This window comes from Dipodomys spectabilis, unplaced genomic scaffold, assembly GCF_019054845.1.
Source record: "Dipodomys spectabilis isolate Male_0828 unplaced genomic scaffold, ASM1905484v1 ptg000140l, whole genome shotgun sequence".
Lineage (NCBI taxonomy): Eukaryota > Metazoa > Chordata > Mammalia > Rodentia > Heteromyidae > Dipodomys > Dipodomys spectabilis.
In genome coordinates, this window is record NW_024870817.1 from 31249868 (window position 1) to 31274555 (window position 24688).

General features: G+C 40.3%; 1 protein-coding gene across 2 annotated transcripts in view; it reads left to right on the top strand.

Moving 5' to 3' along the window:
• Sv2c (synaptic vesicle glycoprotein 2C) overlaps positions 1 to 24688 on the top strand; it is a 112902-nt gene that overhangs the window by 12355 nt on the left and 75859 nt on the right. For both annotated transcript variants that reach the window (XM_042690928.1, XM_042690929.1), the window contains exon 2: positions 19373 to 19553. In XM_042690928.1, the coding sequence (XP_042546862.1) occupies positions 19373 to 19553 (181 nt within the window). The remainder of the gene's footprint in view (positions 1 to 19372; positions 19554 to 24688) is intronic.

Here is a 24688-nt window from a genome sequence, read left to right on the forward strand (position 1 = left end):
GGAAGGAGTCAGGGTGGTCCTGGGAGACCGAACAGACTGAGCCAAGGCACAGATGCTTGAAAATCTTGAATTAAGTGTTATGGACATATTGAAGTTCAATTTTCTTCAAGTAGAACATACCTAAAGGTGAGCAATTGGAATGGAGGGCTGGGCCTGGCTGTACATGCGGAGCCTTAGGTGAATTTGTTCAGGTATCAATGGGGAATGGCCAGTGTGTAGGCAGAGGCCTGGTGTGGAGAGAAGTCTTAATTGGAATGGATTGGAGAGGAGTGAGTCGCAGATGGAGAATCGGTTAAAATAAATCGGAAATAGTCCTGCCAGTAGGTGACAAGGTCCTGACCATGGGAGAGGGGCTGAAGAGGAGAGAGTGGTGTCAGTAAATCCCTGGAACTTCACAACGAATGAGCTGTGAGAGTATGGGGGGAATGTGCCATGGCCGCTGAGGTCTCAAGCCCAGGTGATAAGCCTATGAATGGACAGGCAAAGGGAGCTCACATGTGGGAAGGGCAGTGAGGTTGGGTGCACTGCAGTAAAAGGACAGGCACTATGCGAATCACACAAGCTGCTGGGAACACACAGCGGAGCCTGTGAAAAGTGATGCTCAGTGAATTTTTGTGGTGGTTATGATTGTGGATCATGGGGCTTGAACTCAGGGACTGGGCACTATCCTTGACCTTTTGTGTTCAAGTCCAGTACTCTACCACCTTGAGCCACAGCTCAAAGTATTTAGGTGACTAAGATAAGAGTCTCATTGGCATTCTTGTCTAGGCTGGCTTCAAACCACAACCCTCAGATATCAGCCTACTAGAATTACAGGTGTGAGCCATCAGCGGCTGGCTTTCAGTGAAATTTTGTTTGACATAGCAACCAGGCTTCTCAGGAGACCAAGAAGAGGGTGTTATGCTTGGGGACTAGCCCTAAACATTTGAGAAATATTGGAATAGAGTGCAACAGAGCCTGCAGGAACTTATGTCAAGTTGGAGGGGAAGATAGGAGAGGGATCTTTAGAGGATGCTTTAGAGGAGAAAATTGTCAAATAAATGGTAGCCAACAGAAGAGCTATTTCAGAGAGTGGGAAAGATGGTTTCCAACGACCTGCTAAATTCAGTAAGAATGTATCATTTTTTAAGGAAAGGAAATAAATCTGTGTTTTAAAAAATGGTATAAGAGTCTTTGGTATATATTTGTTTTGGATAGAACTTTTACGAGTGTAATTAGTCCAGAGGCTAGAACCACTAAAAACTATGTTAGTCATTTTCTGCAAACAAAAACTTTCATATCAGCGGCCATTATCCGGCACTTCCACATCGCGCAAGCCCATGATCATCTGTATCCACATAGGAGATACACATAGGAGAAGAATTGACAGAACCTGAGACCAGGGACAGCAGCTACTATCTCACTTCATTTAGTTTTTCAAATTGAAAGTGTTATCAGTTACAGGTAACTCTGGATTTAAGAATAAGTTACACTTTGCTGACATGTTAACATTGAGGTTGTCAAATAAGTAATTACAAAAGCGGGCTGAAATTTCCCAGGGCAGATATACAGAAGGGGAAAACTGACAGGATCTTATATTACAGAAAATTATAGGGACTTTAAAATTAGCAAACAAGTTTAGCCAGCCCATTAGTTTCCTGGCATGCTGTAACAAAGCACCGCACACAAGCTAGATGATACAACCAACGGAAGTTTGTTTCACATAAGTATGGAGGACAGAAATGCCATGTCCAGGTGCTGAGAGTCCCTCTGAGTAGAAACTTTCATTGCTTCTCCTGGCCTAAGTTTGTTGGCATTTCTTTTGGAGTTTCTTGGTGTGGAGATCATTATACTACCTCTGCCTCCATTGTCACGTGGCATTTTCACCCACTGGGATCCTCCTCCCTTCTTGTAATGACAGCAGTAATGTTTCACGATGAGCTTTTCTTAACAGATTCCATCTGCAATGTTGCACTGGGAATTAGAGCTTCAACGTTTTTTTGGAGGCGACTATTATTCAACTCATATTTTTTTAAGATGCAAAAATTACCAAAATTAATTGTCTATACACTATCACTCTAAAATGATATTAATAATTAATGTGATAGTATTAAAAAGAATAAAATACCTTGAAAAAAATGTGCCAACAAGTGAAAACTTATTCTCTGAGAACTAATAAATTGCTGAGGGAAATTGAAGGCATAAATATATGGTAAGACATGCTCATGGATTGAAGACAATATTGCCAAGCTAGAACTACTCCTGAAATTAATCTACAGACTCAATGTGATCACTGTGAAAATCCAGCTGGATACCTTACATAAATTAACATGCCAATTCTAAAATTTCATTTAAATTTTCAGCTCTAAAATTCATGGGGACTTTTGTTTTCAACAAACCTTTGTTACAACAACCTTGACAAAAATTAAAATATGAGGATCCCAAAATTTACATTAAAAAAGTACTAATCAAGACTATAGCATTAGATCAAAGTTAGACAGTGTAGATCTAAAATTGAGTGTCTAGAAATAAAGACACATCTATGCCAACTATGACTTTCAACAGGTGCTAACTCTTTCTGGTGTGTCTTTTTGTTTTGTTCTGCTTTGTTGATTTTTTTTGTTGTTGTTGGTCATGGGACTTAAAGTGCTGTCCCTCAGCTCTTCAGCTCAAAGCTAGCATTCTACCACTTGAACCACAGCACCACTTTCACCTTGCTGATGGTTTATTGAAGATAAGAGTTTCACGGCTTTTCCTGCCTGGGCTGGCTTTGAACCTCAATCCTCAGATCTCAGCCTCCTTAGTACCTAAGATTATAGACATGAGGCATCAGCACTTAGCTTAGTGTGTCTTTTTGACAAATGACATTAGAAAAATTTGGATAACTGCAGGCAAAAGAATGAGGTTGGACCTTTATCTCCTACCGTAGACAAAGAATGAGTCAAAATGGATCAAAGACAAATATAAGAAGTGAAAGGATGGGAGGGGAAAAACAAAGGAGGAGGCAATAATGCTTGATAAGCAATGTACTTATTACCTTGCTCATGTAATTGTAACCCCTCTGTACAGTATTTTCACAGTAAAAAAACATTTTAAAAAAAAAGTGAAACTAAAGAGCTAGAACTCTCAGCAGAAAATGAAACCTTCAGGTCTTTTAATTTAGCAAAGTATTCTTAGATATAACACCAAAACACAAGCAACAAAAGTATAAATATATTTGGCTTTATAAAATTAAAACTTTCTGTACTTCAAAATATACCACTGAAAAGGTGGAAAGACAGCCAATACAATGGGAGAAAAATCTGACAAAGGACTTGTATCTGGAATATAAAAACAATTCTTAGAAAACAATAATGGTGAATAGAAATGAGCAAAGGGCTGTGACAGACATATCTACAAAGATTTATCATGATCCACAAAGCAGGCTAACAAAACATTAGTCCTCAGGAAAATCAAATCTAAACCTGTATCTTTTCATGTATACTCAGATAGCTACATCAAAAGTCAGAGAATAATAAGGACTGACAAGGTTTTGGAGAAATCAGACCCCCATATACTGCTAGTGGGAATGTAAAATGATGCCAAACCAGTTTAGAGAAAGGCTGTCCGTTTCTTATACAATTAATCATAGAGCTATCATATAAGTCAATAATTCCATTTTTAATTATATATCCAAGAGAAATCAGATTTAAAAATCCATCCAAACACTATATAAATGTTTATAGCCACATTATTTGTAATTGCCTAAAAAGTGGAAACAATAAAAAGTGTCCACGTGTGTGTAAATAGATAAACAAAACTTGGCATTACCTCAGGACCAATGGAATAGAATTGAAAACCCAGAAATTAACCTACAAATCTGTAGCCATCTAACCTTCGATAAGGGAGCTATTAAAATAGAAAGGAAGAAACACTGCCTCTTCAGTAAATGGTGCTGGCAAAATTGGTTAACTACTTGTAGAAAACTAAAGCTAGATCCTTATATATTACCCTGCATCAGAATCAACTCCAAATGGATCAAAGACCTCGGAGTCAAAGCAGACACTCTGAAAACATTACAGGATGGAATAGGAGAAACCCTAGGTCTCCTTAGCACAGACCGAAATTTTCTTAATAGAGACCCAGAAACACAACAAATCAAAGAAAGGTTGGACAAATGAGATTGCATGAAATTGCAGAGCTTCTGCATGGCAAAGGACATAGCTAGCAAGATCAATAGAAAGCCTACAGATTGGGAGAAGATCTTCACTAGCCATACAACAGACAAGGGTTTCATATCCAAAATATACCTGGAACTCAAAAAATTAAATCCCCCAACAACAAATCTTCAAAGAAACAACTGCCCAATAAATAAGTGGGCTAAAAACTTAAAGAGAAACTTCTCTGAAGAGGAAAGAAGGATGGCCAATAGACACATGAAGAAATGCTCAACCTCCCTAGCCATAAAAGAAATGCAAATCAAAACAACATTGAGATACCACCTCACCCCAGTTAGAATGGCTATAATCAAGAACTCTAATAACAACAGATGCTGGAGGGGATGTGGATAGAAGGAAACCCTACTGCATTGTTGGTGGAGTGTAAACTTGTTTAACCATTTTGGAAAGCAGTATGGAGGTTCCTCAAAAAACTCCACATAGAGCTCCCCTATGACCCAGCAATCCCACTTTTGGGCATTTACCAAAATGATCACAAACAAGACCACACTAAAGCTACCAGCACAACTATGTTTATTACAGCATTATTTACCATAGTTAAGATATGGAACCAACCCAGATGCCCCTCAGTAGATGAATGGATCAAGAAAATTTGGTATATATACACAATGGAATTCTATGCCTCCATAGAAAGAACGACATTGCCCCATTTGTTAGGAAATGGAAATACTTGGAAAAAAATTATATTAAGTGAAGTAAGCCAGGCCCAAAGAAACATAGGTCCCATGGTTTCCCTTAGTTGCAATAACCAGTATATGTCTGAGTCAAGCAGAAAAGGTCAGATAAGTTGATGTTAGGGAAATGAACCCCAAGATAACTATTCAAATGTTTTATTTCTTTCATGTGATTGTTTCTAACATATTTATAAGATGATTTCTTTGTTGCTTTGTATGTCCCTCCCCCACGGTATAACCCCTGCTTTCACTGTATTTGATGTTGGTATAATTTGTGGAGGGGAAGGGAGCTTGAATGCTATGCCTGAACACTGTCTCTCAGCTCTTCAGCTCAAGGCTAGTGCTTTACCACTTGAGTCACTGTGCCACTTCCAGTTTTCTGAGTGGTTAATTGGAGATAAGAATCTCACAGACTTTCCTGCCTGGGCTGGCTTTGAACCGCAATCCTCAGATCTCAGCTTCCTGAGTAACTAGGATTACAGGCGTGAGCCACCTGCACCCGGCTCTTATGTTTCTTAATTTTGTGGAATATACAATGCATTTTTTTTACTGTATTCTTTTCCCTTCCCCCCTTCATTTGTCTATCTATCTCCCTTTGCTCCCTCCTGTTGCAAGTACCCATTTCCTGAGCTATCCAGAACAGGCAAAGCCATAGACACAGAATCTCCATGGGGAAAGATGCTGACAGGCATAGGGTCTTTGTTTCGTTGTTACTTTTAATTTCAGCAGGTGAAAAATAGTGCCTTATACATGCCAGGCAAATGCTCTAAACCTTAAGCCATGCCTCCAGTCCCTTTGTTTGTATTTTGTTTTTAACAAGACCTCTCTAATTTTTCTCAGGCTAGCTTAAAATTTGAGATCCCCCTGCCTCTGCTTCCCAGTAAAGTGAGATTACAGGCATGTGCTTCTATGCCCCACTTAGGATTCCTTTTTGAGGTGATATTGGTTGCATACTATTGAAGATATTCTAAAACTATTGACTTTTATTCTTTTAGTGACTGAATTGGACAGCATGTGCTTTAGGTCTCAATAAGGCTTTTTCTTTTTTAAGCAGACACATAGGGTTCCTCAGGAAATTGGCTTGTTTTATGGTTAAACCAAGTATGGTTATACATATTCCCTGCACATAATGCATTTTAATGACTAAAATCTAACAAGAAGGTACTGGTATCTTATCACTTAGTTCTCACATTTGAAATCAACCTATCACTCCATTCCCTCAGCTGTAGCCTACATCTCATGCGTTGAGCATTCTACTTGGGCTATTTATAGTCTTTAGACTGATTCTCTTAGATAAGTTTATAGTGGGGAAAAAAGAGGCTATTTTCAGAGTAGTATACTCTATGTGCCAATAGGTTAGTAAGATTATTGAACAGCAAAGATAAATTTTTAAAAAAAAAATACTCATTGGTTTCTGGACCCTGGTGTCTCATCCGTAATCCTAGCTACTCAGGAGGCTGAGATCTGAGGATCAAGGGTCAAAGCCAGCCCATGCGGGAAAGTCTGTGAGACTCTTAACTCCAATTAATCACTAAAAAGGCAGAAATAGATCTTTGGTTCAAGTGGTAGAGCACTAGCCTTGAGCACAAAAGTTCAAGAACAGTGTCCAGACCCTGAGTTTAAACCCCAAGACTGGCACCAAATAACAATAATAATTAAAATAATGATAATCATCACCATTGTATTGGCATGGTGATGGGAAAGAAGATAATGTCAGGATTCTCCTGGCCTGCGTCTTAATGGCCTTAGATGAGACTGATTAGTATGAGGAGAAACCCTCCAAGATGCGTTCTGTGTTGTATAGGTGTGTTCTTAATATTCATGTGAGCTAAAGGCAGATGGTATTAGCTCATATTCATGAATGGGGAAATCCAGGATAAAATAGGCAAATACCTAAATACCTGATAAAGTTCTAAGCACTTTATTGTAAGAGTTACCTCGTTTTATCTTCAGAATATAGTAACTTATGAGGAAGGTACACTACTCAGCCTGGTTTCCAAATGATGAGACTCTTGACCAGAGAGGGAATTAATTTTTCCAAGGTCCCATTGAAATTAAGTGTCTGAATTAAGTATCTGAAATTAAGTTTCCTGAAGACAGGAAACCATATGATCTGGATCCATTGAGTGACTGATGTTCATGAGTTTTCAGACCCAAGAAGTAACATACAAATCTATTCATTGAATTGTGTGTGTGTGTGTGTGTGTGTGTGTGTGTGTGTGTGTGTGTGTGTGAAAGTCAGACAAAATAAATCCCAACCTGGAAGAAGCACTTCTATGTCACAGGATAGGAAGGGAAGGACCTCTGGGCTGAGACAAAGAAACCAACTTCTACTCTCAAGGCAGAAATCACAGAATGCACGTTTATGGTATCTGTGTAAATGCATCAGGAGGCCTCTAATTGCCTCCTCCTTACATAAGAGCCCATCATTTGTGAGGCTTAGTTGGGACATGCTGGAAGAAGGATCTCTGAGTCTCCTGTATAAACACACAAGTGTCTTAAATACACCTGGACCTCTTGAGCCTGAACACAAACCACTGACTTCCAAGAAGAATCAAAGTCTTTCGGCTCAATGGCACCTGCTCTCAGCCCTGCTTGGGGAGGGCTGGATCTTCACTTGCAGGATGGTTCTTCCTGCCAGTGCAGCCCCTGCCAGCCCTGTCTGACCCATCCTGTGGCCCAATCTATACTCCTGATGACACTGAGCACTTGGCTTTCATGCATTCCCTGTTCTTCCTCTATATTATGATGCGAAACACTTTCTAACTGTTTCAAGTACCCTGTGAAGCCTGTTCCCTTCTTCTCCATCTCCTTTCTTTACTAATTTGATGTGATCTATACCAAGCCAGAATTCCCAGGGTCAACTTCAACTCTTGCTTGTCTCACCCATTCAAAAACTTGGACTTTGCCTACTAAAAATATCTCTAGCCTTTTCTCTCTTCTCCAAACAGGCTGCTGCTGCTTTAGATCAGGCTGCCATTGCTTATCCCCAGGGATACTGGAGTTACCTGCACAATGATATTCCATAGGCTGGTCTTTCCAGAGTCAGATCTAGAGGGTGATGAGAGCAAGCTACTAGCTGGGATTCAATTAAGGAAGCACCCTCTCTCAGGGCTGTACAAATGCAGAGGAGGTACCGGAGGTTGAGGGCCTCCTTAAATGTGCTTCAGGCCTTGGCTGAGTACCCTGGTCTTCAGGCCCCTCTCTCCTCTCCCATTCAAGCTCTCCCTCATGGGGTGCCTTCTTCTCTTTGAGTAAAGATGATGTCCAGCCTATTTTTCAGTTGCCCAAAGGATAAAGCACCTGAAAGTTGTCTCTAACCTCTTTTCCTGCTCTGTCTTTGTCACTCTTCTCCTGATGCTGAATTTTTTGTTCTGTGCACCCTGAACCACCTGAAGTTCCCCTGTGTGCTGTGCTCTGACCTCTTATGACCACAGACTTGGAAGAGTTCCTTTTACAGGGAGACTTCTGGTTCATGGTTCCAAGCCCAGCACAATCATACTTTCCATGTAAAACCTTACCGCACTTCCTAAAACTAATTAAGCTGCTCCCTCCTTTTTTTCCCCTTTAGCATAATGTACTAACTTTAATTACAACATGTGTCTCATTCTGTGGTAATTACTTCTTGCGTGTTTTTAATCTCCCAGGGAAATGAAGGTTCAAAGCCCCAGCTTTATATGAGAATGGCATGGGCAGGTTTTTAAAACTATTGCCACCTCAGCCACTCCAGACCTGAGGCCACGCTTGAAGCTGAATCCCTGGCTGTGGCCTGGGCATCTGTGTTTGAATTTTCTTTTCCTAGCTCCTCAGGTGAGTCTACTGGACAACCATATCCCAAACCACGCTGCGCAGTGAGCTTCTGGGAAGGAAAGGCCACATCCTGTCCGTGTTCATGGGTCTCTCCTTCCTCTCTTGTCCATCATACCTGACAAGAACCCTGGCTTACAGCAAGAGCTCAATCCAGAGTTCAATGATCACTAGCTCTGTTTGTAGCATTCATGATGGAGATCAGTGAAGGTCTGGTTCAGCCGATTGGTCCCTTTCATCTCCTCACAGGCAGGTTGGAGTGGGGGAAGCTTGCAGAGCAAAATGCCATTCATATGGAACAGATACCATAATGAACTGCAAAATGACTTGATGTTCTTGATTTCTAAAACTTGTGGGTTTTGTTTTTTTAGTGATTTGAATACCAAGTGGGTTGAAATTGCTTTTGGGGGTGGGGGGAAAGGAGTAGCAGAGCCATACATGTGGAAAAAATATTTTGGTACCCTTTCCCACCTACAGGTCATGTTGTATCCTATTTGAATAAGCACATTAGAGAACCAATTGGGCTTCACTATTCAGACTCTCATTGGGACTCTTCTATTGTCTGCTTGCTCAGTGGATTTTGTCAAGATGTCTTTGGCCTTCATATGCTGTTTAGTGTCCAGGTGGACTTAGGTAGCACATAGCATTGTTATTTGGCACAGCCTCACCTGTCTCTATAAGCAGCCAACTTTCATCTTTGCCTGCACCAAATACTTTTTTTTGTTTTCTTTTGTTGGCCATGGAGCTTGAACTCTCTCCCTCAGCTCTTCAGCTCAAGGCTCACGCTCTACCACTTGAGCCACAGCACCACTTCTGGTTTTCTGGTGGTTAATTGGAGATAAGAGTCTCATATACTTTCCTGCCTGGGCTGGCTTTGAACCCTGATCCTCAGATCTCAGCCTTCTGAGTAGCTAGGATTACAGGCGTGAGCCACTGGCACCTGGCACCAAATACTACTTTAATGTCACTTTCCAAATGTGAAGGTCAGAGATATGGTAAAGACTACATCTGATATTTACAGTTCTTTTTAGCTAAGGTGAGCTGACTTCTGTTTAAACACTCTCCTGTGTAAACTAGAAGTAGGCCTCTCTCCTTTGTTCAGATGCCTTTGGTGTTAATATTTCCTTTGGTTTTGTGAAGGTCCATGGGTATTTAAATGGTGTGTGTGTGTGTGTGTGTGTGTGTGTGTGTGTGTGTGTGTGTGTAAAAAGTGAGCTGTGTTTTGGGTTTTAAAAACCAGAGTCTTTTAAAAAAATTATTGAAAAGGTAATGTACAGAGGGATAACAGTTACTTAATTCAGGAATTGAGTATATTTCTTTTTGAACAGTGTCACCTCTTCCCTTGTTTTCTTCCCTCTCAACGTCCCCTCCCGCCAAGTTATGCAGTTCATTTTCAACCTAATGTGTATTCAAGTATTTTCTTTGTAGAACTTAAGATGAGGGAGGCCATAATTCTCATTTCACTTCCTTCACAGTTCTAGAAATCTCTCCTTTTCTTCTATCATCTCTTACTGTTCCCTTCTTGTTTTCTCCCTTTCCCTCTTTCCCTTGCCAATCTTAATTTTGTTTTTTCCCATTTAGTCCCTGAGAAGCCCTATGAGATAGGGACTATTATTAGCCCCATTACACTGAGGAGAAAACTGGAACACAAGGAAATTAAGTAACTTAGCCAGGACCTCTTGGCCAGGGATGGGAGAGCAAGGACTTGGATCTAGGTCATCTGTTTATTTATTTTTATTACCTGGCCCAAAATTCCAAGTGCTAAAACGCAGCATGAAGAAGATGATTTATAACCATCTCTCCATTACTTGAATATTGGTTTATTTACTGACACTTTTTTCCCCCAGTCCTGGGGCTTGAACTCAGGGCCTAGACACTGTCCTTGAGCTTCTTTTGCTCAAGGCCAGCATGCCATCATTTGAGCCACAGCAACATTGTAGCTTTTTCTGTGTATGTGGTACTGAGGAATCAAACCCAGGGCTTTATGCAGGCTAGGCAAGCACTCTACCACTAAGCCACATTCCCTGCCCTATATAGATACTTTTAATAAAACAATGTAACAGAATAATAAGTACTGAACTTGAGATTTTTGTTTTTACATTATTACAAATAATTCAGGTACAGAATGCAAAACTTTTTGTGGTACTACTAGGGTTTGAACTCAGGGCCTTGTTTTTCCTAGAGCAATAGAAGTTCAAACCAGTAAGGTCAAACCAGAAAATTGTACACTGTAAGGACATCCTGTAGTAAGGGAGGTAGGGGAGGGAAGAGACAGTGGGAGAACACCAAAGGAAGGGGTAACAATGCTCGACAAGAAATGGACTCATTGCCTTACTCATGTAACTATAACCTCTCTGATCAGCATCTTTACAATAACATTAAAAAAATTAAAACGAGGACACCCTGCAGCCTTCTTAGCATTGAGTGGGGATCAGGGCTGAGGCAGCTGAGAGCATGTGTTGTCCCTGAATTCAGCAGTCCTGTTATAGGCTGGCCAAGGCAAGTCCATAGCTCGCCACCCGTTTGTAAGGTCCAATAACAGGGGAAGCTTTCATTTCACTGCAGTGGTATCTACCCACCTATCCCCAGCCGGCCGAGACAAAGGGGAAAGTCTAGGCCAGGCATGCAGGGCCTATCAACAATACAGCCTAAGCGTTTGGCACAGGAGGAAGCTGAAAGACTCGTTTGAGGTCTTATAACTAGGAGAGAGAGAGACAGAGACAGAGAGAGAGAGAGAGAGAGAGAGAGAGAGAGAGAGAGAGAGAGAGAGAGAGAGAGAGAAGAACTAGTCTTGGAATCTCAGCCCTTACTCCATAGATTTTTCCAGTATGGAATGGAGGTAAAGGCAGTATTCCTTCAAAGAAACTAACAAAGGGAGTTTGTGAATCCTGAAGTTGACCTTAGGGAGATGCTGTTTTTAGGGTGGGGGTAGATGTTGGTTACTTCATTGTTTGTGTGAAATGAAAACTGGCTGAGTACTATGAAAGGAGAAATTATGATACCTGTCAAATAAAACAGCAAGTCAGGCTTCATTCAGTAATCATTGCAGTAGATTTTTTTGTACTGGGGAAGAGAAGTTGGACTCAATTCCTAATACAGGAAGGCAAAGTGAGAATTTATAGCCAAGGACCAGAGTCCCAAGGATCCTGGAATATACAGAAAATTACTGAGAGGTAACATCAAGGTAAAAGGAATTCTGGTGAAAGCAACCTAACTGGATTCTTTTTGGTGCTAGTATTGCTGGTATTGAACACAGGACCTTGTACTTTCCCTTCACTTTTTTGCCCAAGGCTGGCATTCTATCATACCTCTATTTTCAGGGTTTTATTGCTGGCTAATTGGAGGTAAAAGTCTAGTGGGAGATTTCGCCCTTTCCTGCCTGGTCTGGCTTTGAACCTCAGTCCTCAGACCTCTCCCCCCTGAGGTCTGAGCCACCAACACATGTGACCTAACTGGATCCTTGGTAAGGCAGGCTTGGGTGATTAAGCATTGACTGAGAGATGGTAGAGGTTAAGAAACCTGATGAAAGCCGGGGGCCACCTATAATCCTAGCTACTCAGGAGGCTGAGATCTGAGGATCGTGGTTCAAAGCCAGCCTGAGCAGGAAAATCTGTGAGACTCTTATCTCCAATAAAAACCACTAGAAAACTGGAAGTGGCGCTGTGGCTCAAGTGGTAGAATGCTCGCCTTGAGCTGAAGAGCGCAGGGACAGTGCCCAAGCCCAGAGTTCAAGCCCCACAACTGACCAAAAAAAAAAGAAAAAAAAAGATGATCAAAGAATATGGTTTCTGACTTAGCAGAAATCTTGTTCAAATTGAGCAATGCAGAAATGAACACAGATAATAAAAGTCAAGACTTTGTTGAGAAGAAAGGTCAAAAAGCTTGACTGGATAGTTTTTCCCCCCACAGGACAATTTTTATCAGTGGGCCTCTACCAAAGGTGTACCCCAAATTTGTTGGAGAAAATTCAACCTTTGAGAAAATAACTGCACCTATTTATTGCGATAAGACCAACACCTACAAAATGTTGAGCAAAATTGAGAAATAAAGATATTTTTAAATTCTGTGGTAACAGACTAGATTATATTTCTTATATTATGCCTAGAAATGTTACTGTTATACAAAATTAATCATTTTTATTACACATTGATGTAAAACTTCTATTTTAACCTAAGCAAATCTTCATATAAAAAGCAAATATGAATACTGCCTCATGGAAATTATTCCTTCATGAATTCAGAATATCACCATAGAAAGGTTTCCATTGAAAATCAGTTTATAAATAAGAAGTGCAATGAATTCCAGAGTCATGCATCAGCCACAGAAAAAGTGCTTAAAACAATTTTTAAAAACCAATGGGCAAAAAGTTGTTAGGAGAAAAAAACATGGTAGAACATTTTCTAAAATTGTTCTGTTTTGTTTAAATGTGGTTTAAAATGATGTTGGAGGGAAAATATGACTCCTTCGGGGACTGTCAGAGGGAATCAAAGGCAGCTTAGCAATGAGACAGAAATGGAAATGTGATATTTATCAGGGGAAATGAGGGTATGATTAAATAAAATGAAGCAGCCCCTTTGTTAGTAAATGCCTTAATCAAGAGGCTATGCTTCAGGTCTTTTCATCATCTTCTGAAGACAGAAAGGTGGAGCTGGCCAAGAATGGCCTTCTCAGAGGTATGAGAAGAGTAGGTTGAGTTTATTTTGCAGGTTAGGTTCAACCCCCTGAAAGCTGGGCTGCATTAAAATCTTCATTGTACTCAGAAAAGAATCTGAGAATCACAGTCAGACCTCTCTCCCAATTGCTCTCTTGGAACTGAGTTGGAAGCATACCTCTAGTCCTAAGGAAAACAAGTCCCAGGGCAGGGGAACCCTCTTTAAGAACACAGCTTACTTGGGACCTTTTGTGATTCCATGGTAACAATATCAAACTTCAAACTGTACTACAGAACTATTACTATAGCTTGGTAGTCACACAAAAACAAGGCTGAGGACCGATGGAACAGAACAGAATACCCAGAAGTAAATGCAGGCCTATAACATCTAATATTTGATAAGGAACCAAAAATATAGCCTAGAAGACAGTCTAATCAACAAATTGTGCTGAATGGGGAGTGCAAGGGGACTGGATATCCACATGCAGAAAACTAAAACAGATCCCTATCTATCATCTGGCACTAGCATCAATTCAAAATATTTTTAATGTAAGAACTGAAACCATGAAACTATTATAGGAAGGAGTAGGTGAAACATTAGGACTCCTTGGCACAGGGAAGAACTTTCTGAGTAAAGATCCAGAAGCACAGCAAATCAAAAAAGACTTGATAAGTGGTATTGCATCAAACTAATGAGTTTCTGCATGGAAAAGGTCATAGCTAACAAGCTAAAAAGACAGCCTAGAGAATGGGGGAATATTTTACCAGCTATCCATCAGAAAATGCCCTAATGTCCAGAATATACAGAAAGCTTAAAAAAATTAAACCCCCAAAGAATCAACAGCCCAAATAATAAATGATCTATGAGCTAGAGAGAAGTAAAAATGTCCAATAGTCACATGAAGAAATGCCCAACACCTCTGGACATAAAGGAAATGCAAATCAAAACAACACTGAGATTCTGCCTCATCCCAGTTAGAATGGCCATTACCAAGAAAACTATTACACAAACTGGTGAGGGTATAGCTAAAAATGTGAAACCTAATACATTGTTGGAGGGAATGTAAATTTGTCCAACTACTCTGGAAAATAGTATGGACATTCTTTAAAAAAAAACTAAACACAGCATTACCCTGTGATCCAGTAATTCCACTTATAGGCATTTATCCAAAAAGATTACAAACCAGGATACAGTAAAGTCACTAGCACAATCACCATAGCCAAGATATAGAATCAGCTTAGATGCCCTTCCATGGACAAATGGATCAAGAAAATGTGGTGTAGGAGCTGGGAATGAGACTTAGTGGTAGAGTGCTTGTCTAGCATTTGTGAAGCCCTGGGTTCAATCCCTCAGTACCACATAAACAGAAAAAGCCAGAAGTGGCTCTGTGGCTCTTAAGTGGTAGAATACTAACCTTGAGCAAAAGAAGCTCAGGGACATGCCCAGGCCCTGAGTTCAATCCCCAGGATTAGCAAAAAAGAAAATGTAATACACACGCACACACACACACACACACACACACACACACACACACACACATACACACACACACACACACACACACACACACACACACCACACACACTGGAATTTTACTCATCTATCAGAAAGAATGATGGTCCATTTATAAAGAAATGTAAAGACCTGAAAAAAAAATTAAGTGAAGTTAGTCCAATCTAGAGAGACAAAGGTTTTATATGTGGAAGACAGGAAGTTATAAGCTTATAAGCATGTGTGGAACACAGGAAGCTTATATAAGTTTATAAGCTTATAAATGCATTATGTCGTATACAAGAGTATACAAATGTATTTACTGAACTATGGTAGATTCAAAGGGGAATTCAAGTAGTATAATTCCTTAGAAAAGCAAAGTCAAATTCAACAAAATAAACACCAGGAAGGGAGTACCTGAAAGGGGTAGGTAGGGTCATGGAGAGAGGGGAAGACAAATGAAGAGAAGGGGAGAATGCATTCAAGGATTCAGTGTATATCCTACAGAATTAAGAAGAGTGAGGGGAGGGGCAGGGAGGGAGGGATGGTTCCGAATGTTGAAAGGGATGACATTGATAAAGATGAATTGTATTCATACATTGCTTTGTTAAATGGCAACTATTTTGTTCAACTATTTAAACATAATTAAAAAATTTTAAATACATCTTCTATTTGCCCTTTTGAGCTCTCCACCTCATCCAGGAAGATCTTCCCTAACTTGTGTCTTTAAAATTAAAAATCTCCTAGAGCCTGAACCTTCTTCCCTCAAACAAGAATTAGACAAATACAAGATTTTAAGTAAAAAAAAAGTATGAAAAACATACATGTGTAAAAGTATTTTTTTTGATTCAAGTGTGCACACACACAAATCATTTGGGAATCAGACTCAAGTGAAAATTCTGTCAGTAAGTTCCAAATGGACTTCAAACTCTTCAAGTCTATGGAGCCATGTGGTCTAAAAGTTGCACTTTGAGAACTGAGGATCTGAAAGACTGATTTCAAAGTCTCACAGTTTTAGTTCTCCTACTTTATCAAACAAAGAGTTTGAAATGAAGACCATTTTCAATTCTGTCCAACAAAAACATCATAAGTCATGGAGAGCGGAGAAGGCTGGTGGGTGCCTACAGCACCTCTCTGGTCTGAGTCCTCAAGATACCTGATTACAACACACTGAAGACAACATGCAAACGTGAACACAAACAGGCAGGAAATACCATTTGAATCCTGACAGTCCCTGAGGATTACAGTTTCCTTCATCTTGTGCCTTTTCCAACATTCAAAGGTTTCACTTTAATTAGATCACGTGATCAACAAATGAACATGCTAATTGTAATGTGCTTGTTCAAATATGCTGTTATGTAGGCTTAATTCTTCCTATAACTTGCCCAGTGGAACAGTCTAATTACCAATACTAATTAGGCATAGTCACCGAAGATTATTATCCTTAGATCTTAGTCATAAAAGTGGAGACACAGCTTGATATTACACTTTTTTGTGATTAAACATGTCTGCTGTTGAGGAATTTACTTCTATCTAGAAATGTCTAATTTTCAGATCACCCTCAGCGCCCCCTTCATGAAACCTTTCCAGAGGCCACATTGGAATTAGCAGCCACCTCCCACCTTCTGCTCCTCTTTAGCCCTCCATGGGGATATGGCTCCTGGATGGGCTCAGGAGTACTTCATTATATGCTTGTTTATGTCCCTTGTGAATTCTGAGCTGCTTAACCATCCTGATGGGGCATAAAGAGAATGTGGGGGACTTAGAGCCCAGATGTGGAAACACTGCACTTAGCATTCATCCGTTCTGGTCACAGAACCTCAGATGGACATGGATGGTTCTGGCCTGGATGTTCCCTTCTAGCTTCCTTTCTGATAAACTACTCTCCCCAAATTATGAGTCTGAAAATCCAAATTCCTTAGGATAATCAGAGGAATCTGAGAAGCTGTGCGTGGCTTTCACCAAGGGAGTGGACAGGAAGAATCTGGATTAACTATGCCTGCCCCAGTTTGCAGCTTTACTTTCTTTAAATTGGAATATGATTGATATCAAGCTAACTTTCATATCTAGCTAGAAAGCCTATTTCCATAAACTGCTTCCTGATTGACATGTAATAGGTGTTTCCAAAGTAAGCTTAGTGGAAACAACAGTGGTAATATTCAAAATAACTAGTTAGAGGAATAGTCTGGAAATCAGAACAGCTCCTTCATAGCATGAGGCATTGCTCTATGGCACTAGGGCTTAACCTTTTAGCTCTCAGATCAAGGAGAAACCCAGGAGGCCCCCACGGGAGTGTGCAGAGATGTGGGCCTGGGTCCCTCCAGTTGAGTGGCAGTGCTGGAACAGACACCCAGGTTCTTGTCAGAGAAACATTGCTTCTTTACTCTGCTTTGCCAACTTTCTGTCAGACCACCTGTATAATCTCACTGAGCCTCAGTTTCTTCCCACTTTGCAGGATTTTGGTGATAATTAAATGAACCCACATGTGGTATATTCCTGGAAGAGTGCCTGGAATAAACAAATGCCCAGTCCGTATATATGGTACCAGGTGCTCTTGTTTACTACCATTAAAATACAGCAAGAGAAGCTGGATATGGTAGCACATGCTTATAATCTCAGCAGTTGGGACACTGAAGCAGGAGGATCAGCTTGGGCTACACAGGGAGACCCTGTCTCAAATAAATCAATAAGTAAACAAAGTAAGTAATGCAGACACTTGTCTCGGTACTGTAGTATAGTAATAATTGTGGGTTATATAAGAGAACGTGAGTTAGTGTTGCTGTCATGTGGCTTACTTCTGTGGAGGAGGAGAATAGCAGGATTTAAGGGGAATGGGGAAGCTTTGTTCCTGGACCTAAAGCTATAAGAAAGCCTTCCTTCCTTTAGATTTCAGTAGCTATATAAGCTACTCTTAATCTTTGGGAGCTAATTTTCTGATTTGTTAGCATTTTTAAAGACATGGACATTATTGTGACGAAGCTTAACTATCCATGATCTTCTGAAAGGCATGAGTAAGAATCTTGAGCTTCTTAGCCTATGAATAAAAGAGCTGCTGTGTATGCATTTCCCTGGATGAGTCTGTCTCCTTTGACAACTCCTTTGCATTGTGCTGATAAATTCTTTAAACCATCATCTGGATAGGTATTGGGTCTCATGATATGCATATCTCTATTGAGAAGGATGATCTGAGTATAGTCAGTCCCATGATACAAAGAAAAGTAGGCCATGCAAACCCAGGCAAAGGTAGCCACCCATCTCTGCAGTGCTCCCGTGCAACTCAAATCAGCTGCGTTTTGTCTTACTTTACAATTGCGTTCAACATTCACCATTCACTGTGGCTGTGTGTACTCAGCAATCAGTCATTGAAGTGAGGGTCCTAAGGCCTTACCAGAGTTTCCCTTCTGAGCCTCATATTCACTCATTAACTGTGTGGTTAGCAAGCTAACTTGGGGTGGGAGTAGGGGTGAGTGTCTAATAGTCTAAAGTAATAAATTAACTGATGGGTTATACCTTCTTACTTTAAGACCAAAGGATTTAGACAGACTGTGACTTTGAAAAGAGTGCTTCCATGAAGCAAAGGGAAAAGGAAGAAATGGATGGAAGATGAGCTGGCAGCTTCTTGAATGCCTCATTCAGATATCACAAACTTCCCAGAACTGATTTTGTTATTTCCCTTTAGATAGCTGACAAACTCTTACAAATCCCTCTGAACTAGCATTTGTCACACCTAACATTTCATCCTGACAAAGATTTTAGACTGGGCTTACTGGGGTAGAAGAGTTCCTGGCATTTTAGAAGAAAATGTCCCTTAACAGCGACAGCGAGATGAGTGACCTCTACCTAACACCTTGTTTTCTATTTGTTTCCCATAGGAATCAAAGCCAACTATGACGAACTTCCTAAACTCCTAAGTGTTCTCTGACGAGCAAAACTAGACACCCCCTATTTTATCTTTAACTCTTTGTCAACTCTAAGTCCACCTTCCCCAGTTCTGAAGGAAAGATCAGGCCTTTCAAGGGGGACTAGAAAGAAAGAATCCACAGAATATTCTGGAGGGGTCTTTGGGGTCTGATCTAAGTGCATGGCATCTGCTACAGGCAGGTACTCAAAGCAGTCTGTGGTCCTCCTTTACCTGGGAACCCTTGGCTTGGACTTCAATCTCAGCTTTGGCATAGTGCTACACTGGACACTCATACCAAACGCACTCCATTGAGTCAAGTTCCAAGATTCCTCTGTGAGAGATTTCTAATTCCTATCCACTGTCTACCCATCCTCACAGACAAAAATGGAAAAGTCCATGTTATACTGCAAGCGATGGTGGAGGAAATAACTTCCCATCACCCTTTGCAGTTGATCATGGAGGTCAAAGGTATCCAGGGAAGCTTCTTTCCAATTTGAAAGCTGATTATTATATTCTGAAGGGTAGGTTTTTTAAGTGGGGATTTCCCCCATGCAAAACACCAGGGTGTATTTTGTTCCTTGTTCATTTGCTGTTACATGTGCCATTTGCTCCCAACTTCTGATGTGTTTCTTTGTTTTCTGTGTGTTGCAGGCAGCATAGTGTACCTCGGGATGATGGTGGGGGCGTTCTTCTGGGGAGGACTGGCAGACAAAGTGGGAAGGAAACAGTCTCTTCTGATTTGCATGTCTGTCAACGGATTCTTTGCCTTCCTTTCTTCATTTGTCCAAGGTTATGGCTTCTTTCTCTTCTGTCGCTTACTTTCTGGATTCGGGTAAGGTTTTCTCTTTCATTTTTATAGTAATATATTTATTCATGATTGTACATGTTCTTTGCTCTGGAAGATCTCATTACCAAGAAATGATCTCCTAACACATCTACTCTATTTTAGAAGCTATAATGTTGATTCTTGGAAATGTAATGGTCAACCATTAAGTTTGGGCAAGAAGTGAAACATACCTCTTGCCTTGTGGCTCATGTGTTTTGTATTGACTGCTAGAAAGTTGGTATTATTTTAAGAAGAATGTTACTTCCAAGGCAGAGAACATGCATACATGTATGTTTCTTTGAAGGCTTACATTAGAAAGCGCTTTACCTATTATGAACGCATTAAAAGTCTAAAGTATGTAGGGATAGTCTTAAGTCTAGGATTACAATGTCTCAAATAATAACCATGGTATTATTGATCTGTGCTACCTGTGTATATTTAACTAAGGAAGAAACCTGCTTTATGAGATGTAATAATATTTTCCACGGTAAATTCCTGATTTCTGTTGAATTAAAAGATACTGGGTTATTAGACAAAGATAGTGACATGAGAGCCAATGATGCCATTTTCTTTAAAAAGATGAAGCCCTTATTACTTCTCTGAGTCCACAGCTTAAGAAAACTCCTGATTTCAGGAGTAGGGGAAATTTCATTTTAAAAAGGAAAATGATTTTCAAATACTAATGCTTGAGAATTTTTTCAAGGTATTGCTAGACATTATATTTTTAAAAATTGAGCTGGGTACAGGTGGTTTACACCTGTAATTCTAGCTATTCAGAAGGCTGAGATCTGAGGATAACATTCATAGCAGGAAAGTCTGTAGGACTTTTATCCCCAATTAACTAACCAAAAGTGGTAATTGGAGCTGTGGCTCAAGTGATAGAGCACCAGCCTTGAGCCCAGGCCCATTTCAACATTATTACAACTGAAGCCAGAAATTCGAATTCTCAAACTAGAGATCTTAAACGAAAGATCATGCTATATCTACATATTTAATCAGTTCCTTCCACCTACATCAGATGCAATTTTTAAACTGAGGACTGAACAGTGAAGGAAAGATATGATATGATGGCTCTTTGTGAGCCTATAGTTCTCAAACCTCCAACAACCCCATACATTTGCTCTCCTTCTGCCTTTGAAATTTCTTTCTTTTTATAATTTTGAAGTTATTTATCAATTATTATTATCTTTAAGTAGTTGTACAAAGGAGTTGCCATTTATTTTTTTTTATTGTGAAAATACCATACAGAGGGGTTACAATTACATGGGCAAGGTAATGCGTACATTTCTTATCAAGCATTATTGCCTCCTCCTTTGTTTTCCCTTCCCATCCCTTCCATCCCACCCCCCCCCCTCCCCCCCCACCCCCCCCCCCCCCGGGCCAAAGTTGTAAAGTTCATTTTTCGATATAACGTCTTATACATCTCATTGTTGCAATGGATCCACCTGTAAGGAGTTGCCATTTAAGAAAGCAGTTTGTGAATATAATAAATCCTTGCTCTTGCCACCCCCAAGAGCACCTCAGTGGTGACTCCTACCACATGCCTGCAGATACTCACTTCTTATGTGTTTCTTTCTCTCTTCCACTAGCATATAAATTCCAAAGGGCTGGAAATACCTGTTGTGTTGATACAATTGGCCCTTGGAATCTGTGGGGCATTGGTTCCAGGACACCACATGAAGACAAAGTCTAGAGATATTCAAGTCCTTTATGCAGATAGCCTAATATTTACACATGATGTGCACACATCCTCTCCTATGATTTAAATCATCTCTAGATTATTTCCAATACCTAATATTATATAACTGCTAAGGTTTTAAGTTATGAGTGAGAACTCTACTTACTCTGTAGGTTGTAAATAACAATCATATCATTTATAAGGAGATAATGATTTTAAAAAGGCTGTACATTTGCAATTATGGACAACTTTTTAGAAAATTTTCAATCCATGGTTAATAGATCCAAGGATTTGGAATCTGGCTAGAAAGGGCACCTGTGCTGTTTAATGGCCTGGGAGAAGATAGGCTAGTAAAAGACAGAAGTGAGAAGTCTGAGCCTGCAGACCTGCGGCCCTGGCTGGTTTTCTATGATGCCCCTGGAAGTGAAATAGGAAGCCTAGCAAACTCCTACTTGAACTCTGTAGATTCAGATCAAGTGATTGAAAACTAATGAGTCAAAAACAGAAAAGCATGACCCCTCCGTCAATTCCCAAGCCAGAGCCACTTTACAGACTCAGACCCCTTTGAATGAGAGGGAGATCACATCCCCATGAGAAAGAATGCCACTACACTGCCAAAAAAGATGATTCTGTTAATATTTTTCCAGCCTTCCCTAAAGGGATCAAAAGCCTTTTAACCAGGATGATGGTGCTTCAAGGGAAGAAAATCAGGCCTCTCAGAGCTTACTGGACACTGGCTCTAAACTGACATTAATTCCAAGAGACCCAAAATGTCACTGTGGCCCACCAAATAGCATAAAGTCTTTTGGAAATCAGTGGCCAGTGATTTTAGCTCAGGTGTGTCTCAAGTGGACCAGGAACTGAGCTACTGGCTCCATTGTGCTGAACTCCACTGTTCTGGAACACAGCATCAAGAGACTTGCCCAGTAGCTGACAGATACTTACTCCGGGAGAGCACCTGCCCCTCCATTCCACTCTCAAAGAATTTTAGCACATGGAAAAGTTCTAGGTTGTCCAGCCCTTCTATTTGTGGTTTAGAATCAGAAATTACTCAGCTAAGAGTTACATTTTATTTAAGTTCTCTTAACTTGCAACTCCATAGTAAAAAACAACAACTAAAACAAAACAACCTGAACATTGTGGAACCAAGGCTTGGATGTCTTGTTGGTGGTTTTGCTATATCTCATCCAGTTGCTCTGCTAATAAAGCTCTCTTGGTAGCCCTGCACCATCTTCCCAGTTCTGCACAAAGGGGCCTGGAAGAAGGGCTTATTTGGTGCTTGTTTTAGATTGAGATTTCCCTGAATTTCATTGTTTTCAAATATGCTTTCCTTTTCATTTGTTTGTAGAGGGTTCTTTGTGTTTGTCTGTCATAGCAAGGTCTTTGTGTTTGTCTGTCATAGCAAGGTCTTAAGCATGTGATCTTCCTGCCTCAGTTCCCCAAATGCTGAGATTACAAGTGTGCTCCAGCACACTCAGCTTTGTGACTTTTCTCCTAACTCATCAAGTCATGAGAATGTCTTCTATGAAACATGAATGTCCAGCTGACTTATTCATTCTGGGTGACTTTAAGTATTTATTCCATGCAAACACAGATTTCCTTGTCAGGGATACCAGTGCTGTGTGGGAATGAAGCACAGGTCCTCACCAATTACTCCTTTGTCTTTCACTTTCCTAAGTGAATCTTACACCAAGAGCAGACACATCCCTCCCTCTTTAGTTACAGCAAATTAGAAAGATGGGAAATGGACTTGGCACCACTGATTCATTTTCATCTGTCCCAGAATTAAATTATTTGTTTCCAGTCACTGTTAATTATGGGAATGATAATGCTTTGGATGCCAGGCAGTATCAGAATCAGGAACTGCTCACTGAGGACCTGGCATTGCTAAGCATGAAGGTCAGGAGGGAAACAGAAGAGCAACGGGAATTAAAATGAAATTTCTGTTCAGATTTGGTAGTGCGCATCTGTAGCCCCAGCTGCTCAGGAAGTGAAGACTGGAGGATCAAGAGTTTGAGGCTGGCCTGGGCAGTTAGCAAGACCCTACGTTAGAAGTAAACTACAAGTGGAGGGCTGGAGTGTGACTATGAATGAAAGGAGTATAAAATAGTTTCTGTTGAGGTGAGAAACGGTGGAGAGATGAGAACAAAAGTAGAGGGGATGGAGTTGTTGTTGTTTTGTTGTTGTTGTTTGGGCTTTTAAGGGGAGCAAAGCAGGGACACAGAAAAGGAGGGAAAAAGGGTGAAAAATGCAACCATGCTCGATTCAAAGTATACTATGTGGGAAATGACCTATATAACTTGTGGGCAGGGATGGTGGGGGAAACTGGGGGAAAGAGAAGGAAGGAGTGACATTGTCCCAAAAAAGTAATGTACTCATTACCTGACATGAAATGGCCATCCCCCTGTCTGCACAACACTATGGGAGGGCGAATGTATCTAAAGAAGTATTTTATGCACATGTGTGAAAACAGAACAATGAAGTCTGTTGAAATTGTTTTTATAACAGGGAGAGGGAATGGAGGAAAATGGTAGGAGGGGTGAATTTGATTGAGACACATTGTATGCATATATGAAAATATCACAGTGGAGCTCCTTTGTACAATGACCATATCCTAATAAAAATGTAGTAAAAAAAATAAATATGTGTGATAAAGAGGTAGCTCATCCACAAAAGTACAAAACAAGAGAACAAGAGCATTTGCCTAGTGTGTATGAGGCCCTGGGCTCAACTCTAGTACAGAAAGAAGGAGGGAGGGAAAGAATGAAGCTGGAAAAGAAGGAAGGAAGGAACAAGGGAGGAAGGAAGGAAGGAAGAAAGGAAGGAAAGAGGGAGGGAAAAAAGGACCAAATTATGTTTACAGAGCAATACATTTACAGATCAATATTTTTTAAATAGCTGAAGGTTTCTACCAATTATTCTGCTTACACTTGACATAATATTGGGGGCATTAACTGCTTCCTGTATCAAGGAATATTTTTATTGTAACTTTGGAAATTAAGAACCAGTGCCACCCAAATCATAGGTCCTTTAGCATTACCAGTGGGCAGAGAAAATGTCCTGTCCTTGACTCATTGGTGAGTTCCATTCCTAGTGAGTGTGCTTCTCCTGATGGTTTCTGGGCCTTGCAATTAATGCAGCACTCTTGGTTTCTCTACCAACCCCACCTGTCCAGAAATGGTTAGCCTGTGCTCTTCTGTCTCACTTCAGCACAATGTCCTCAGGAGTTGTGATAGCCTGTTTGCTCTCCTAAAACAGATGGTGATTAAAAAAAAAAAAAAAAAAAAAAAAAAAGGTCCACCTTTGGGGCTGCTACATGCTACTGGAGAATTAAAACAACCTCAGTACTAGTAGTCATCAGACATTCCATAATTTCTCTCTAGCATTATAGCATACTTCTAGTCATATTGAGGAAATTATTCTTTCTTTTTTTTTTTTGCCTTTTACCTCCCTCCTTCACTTC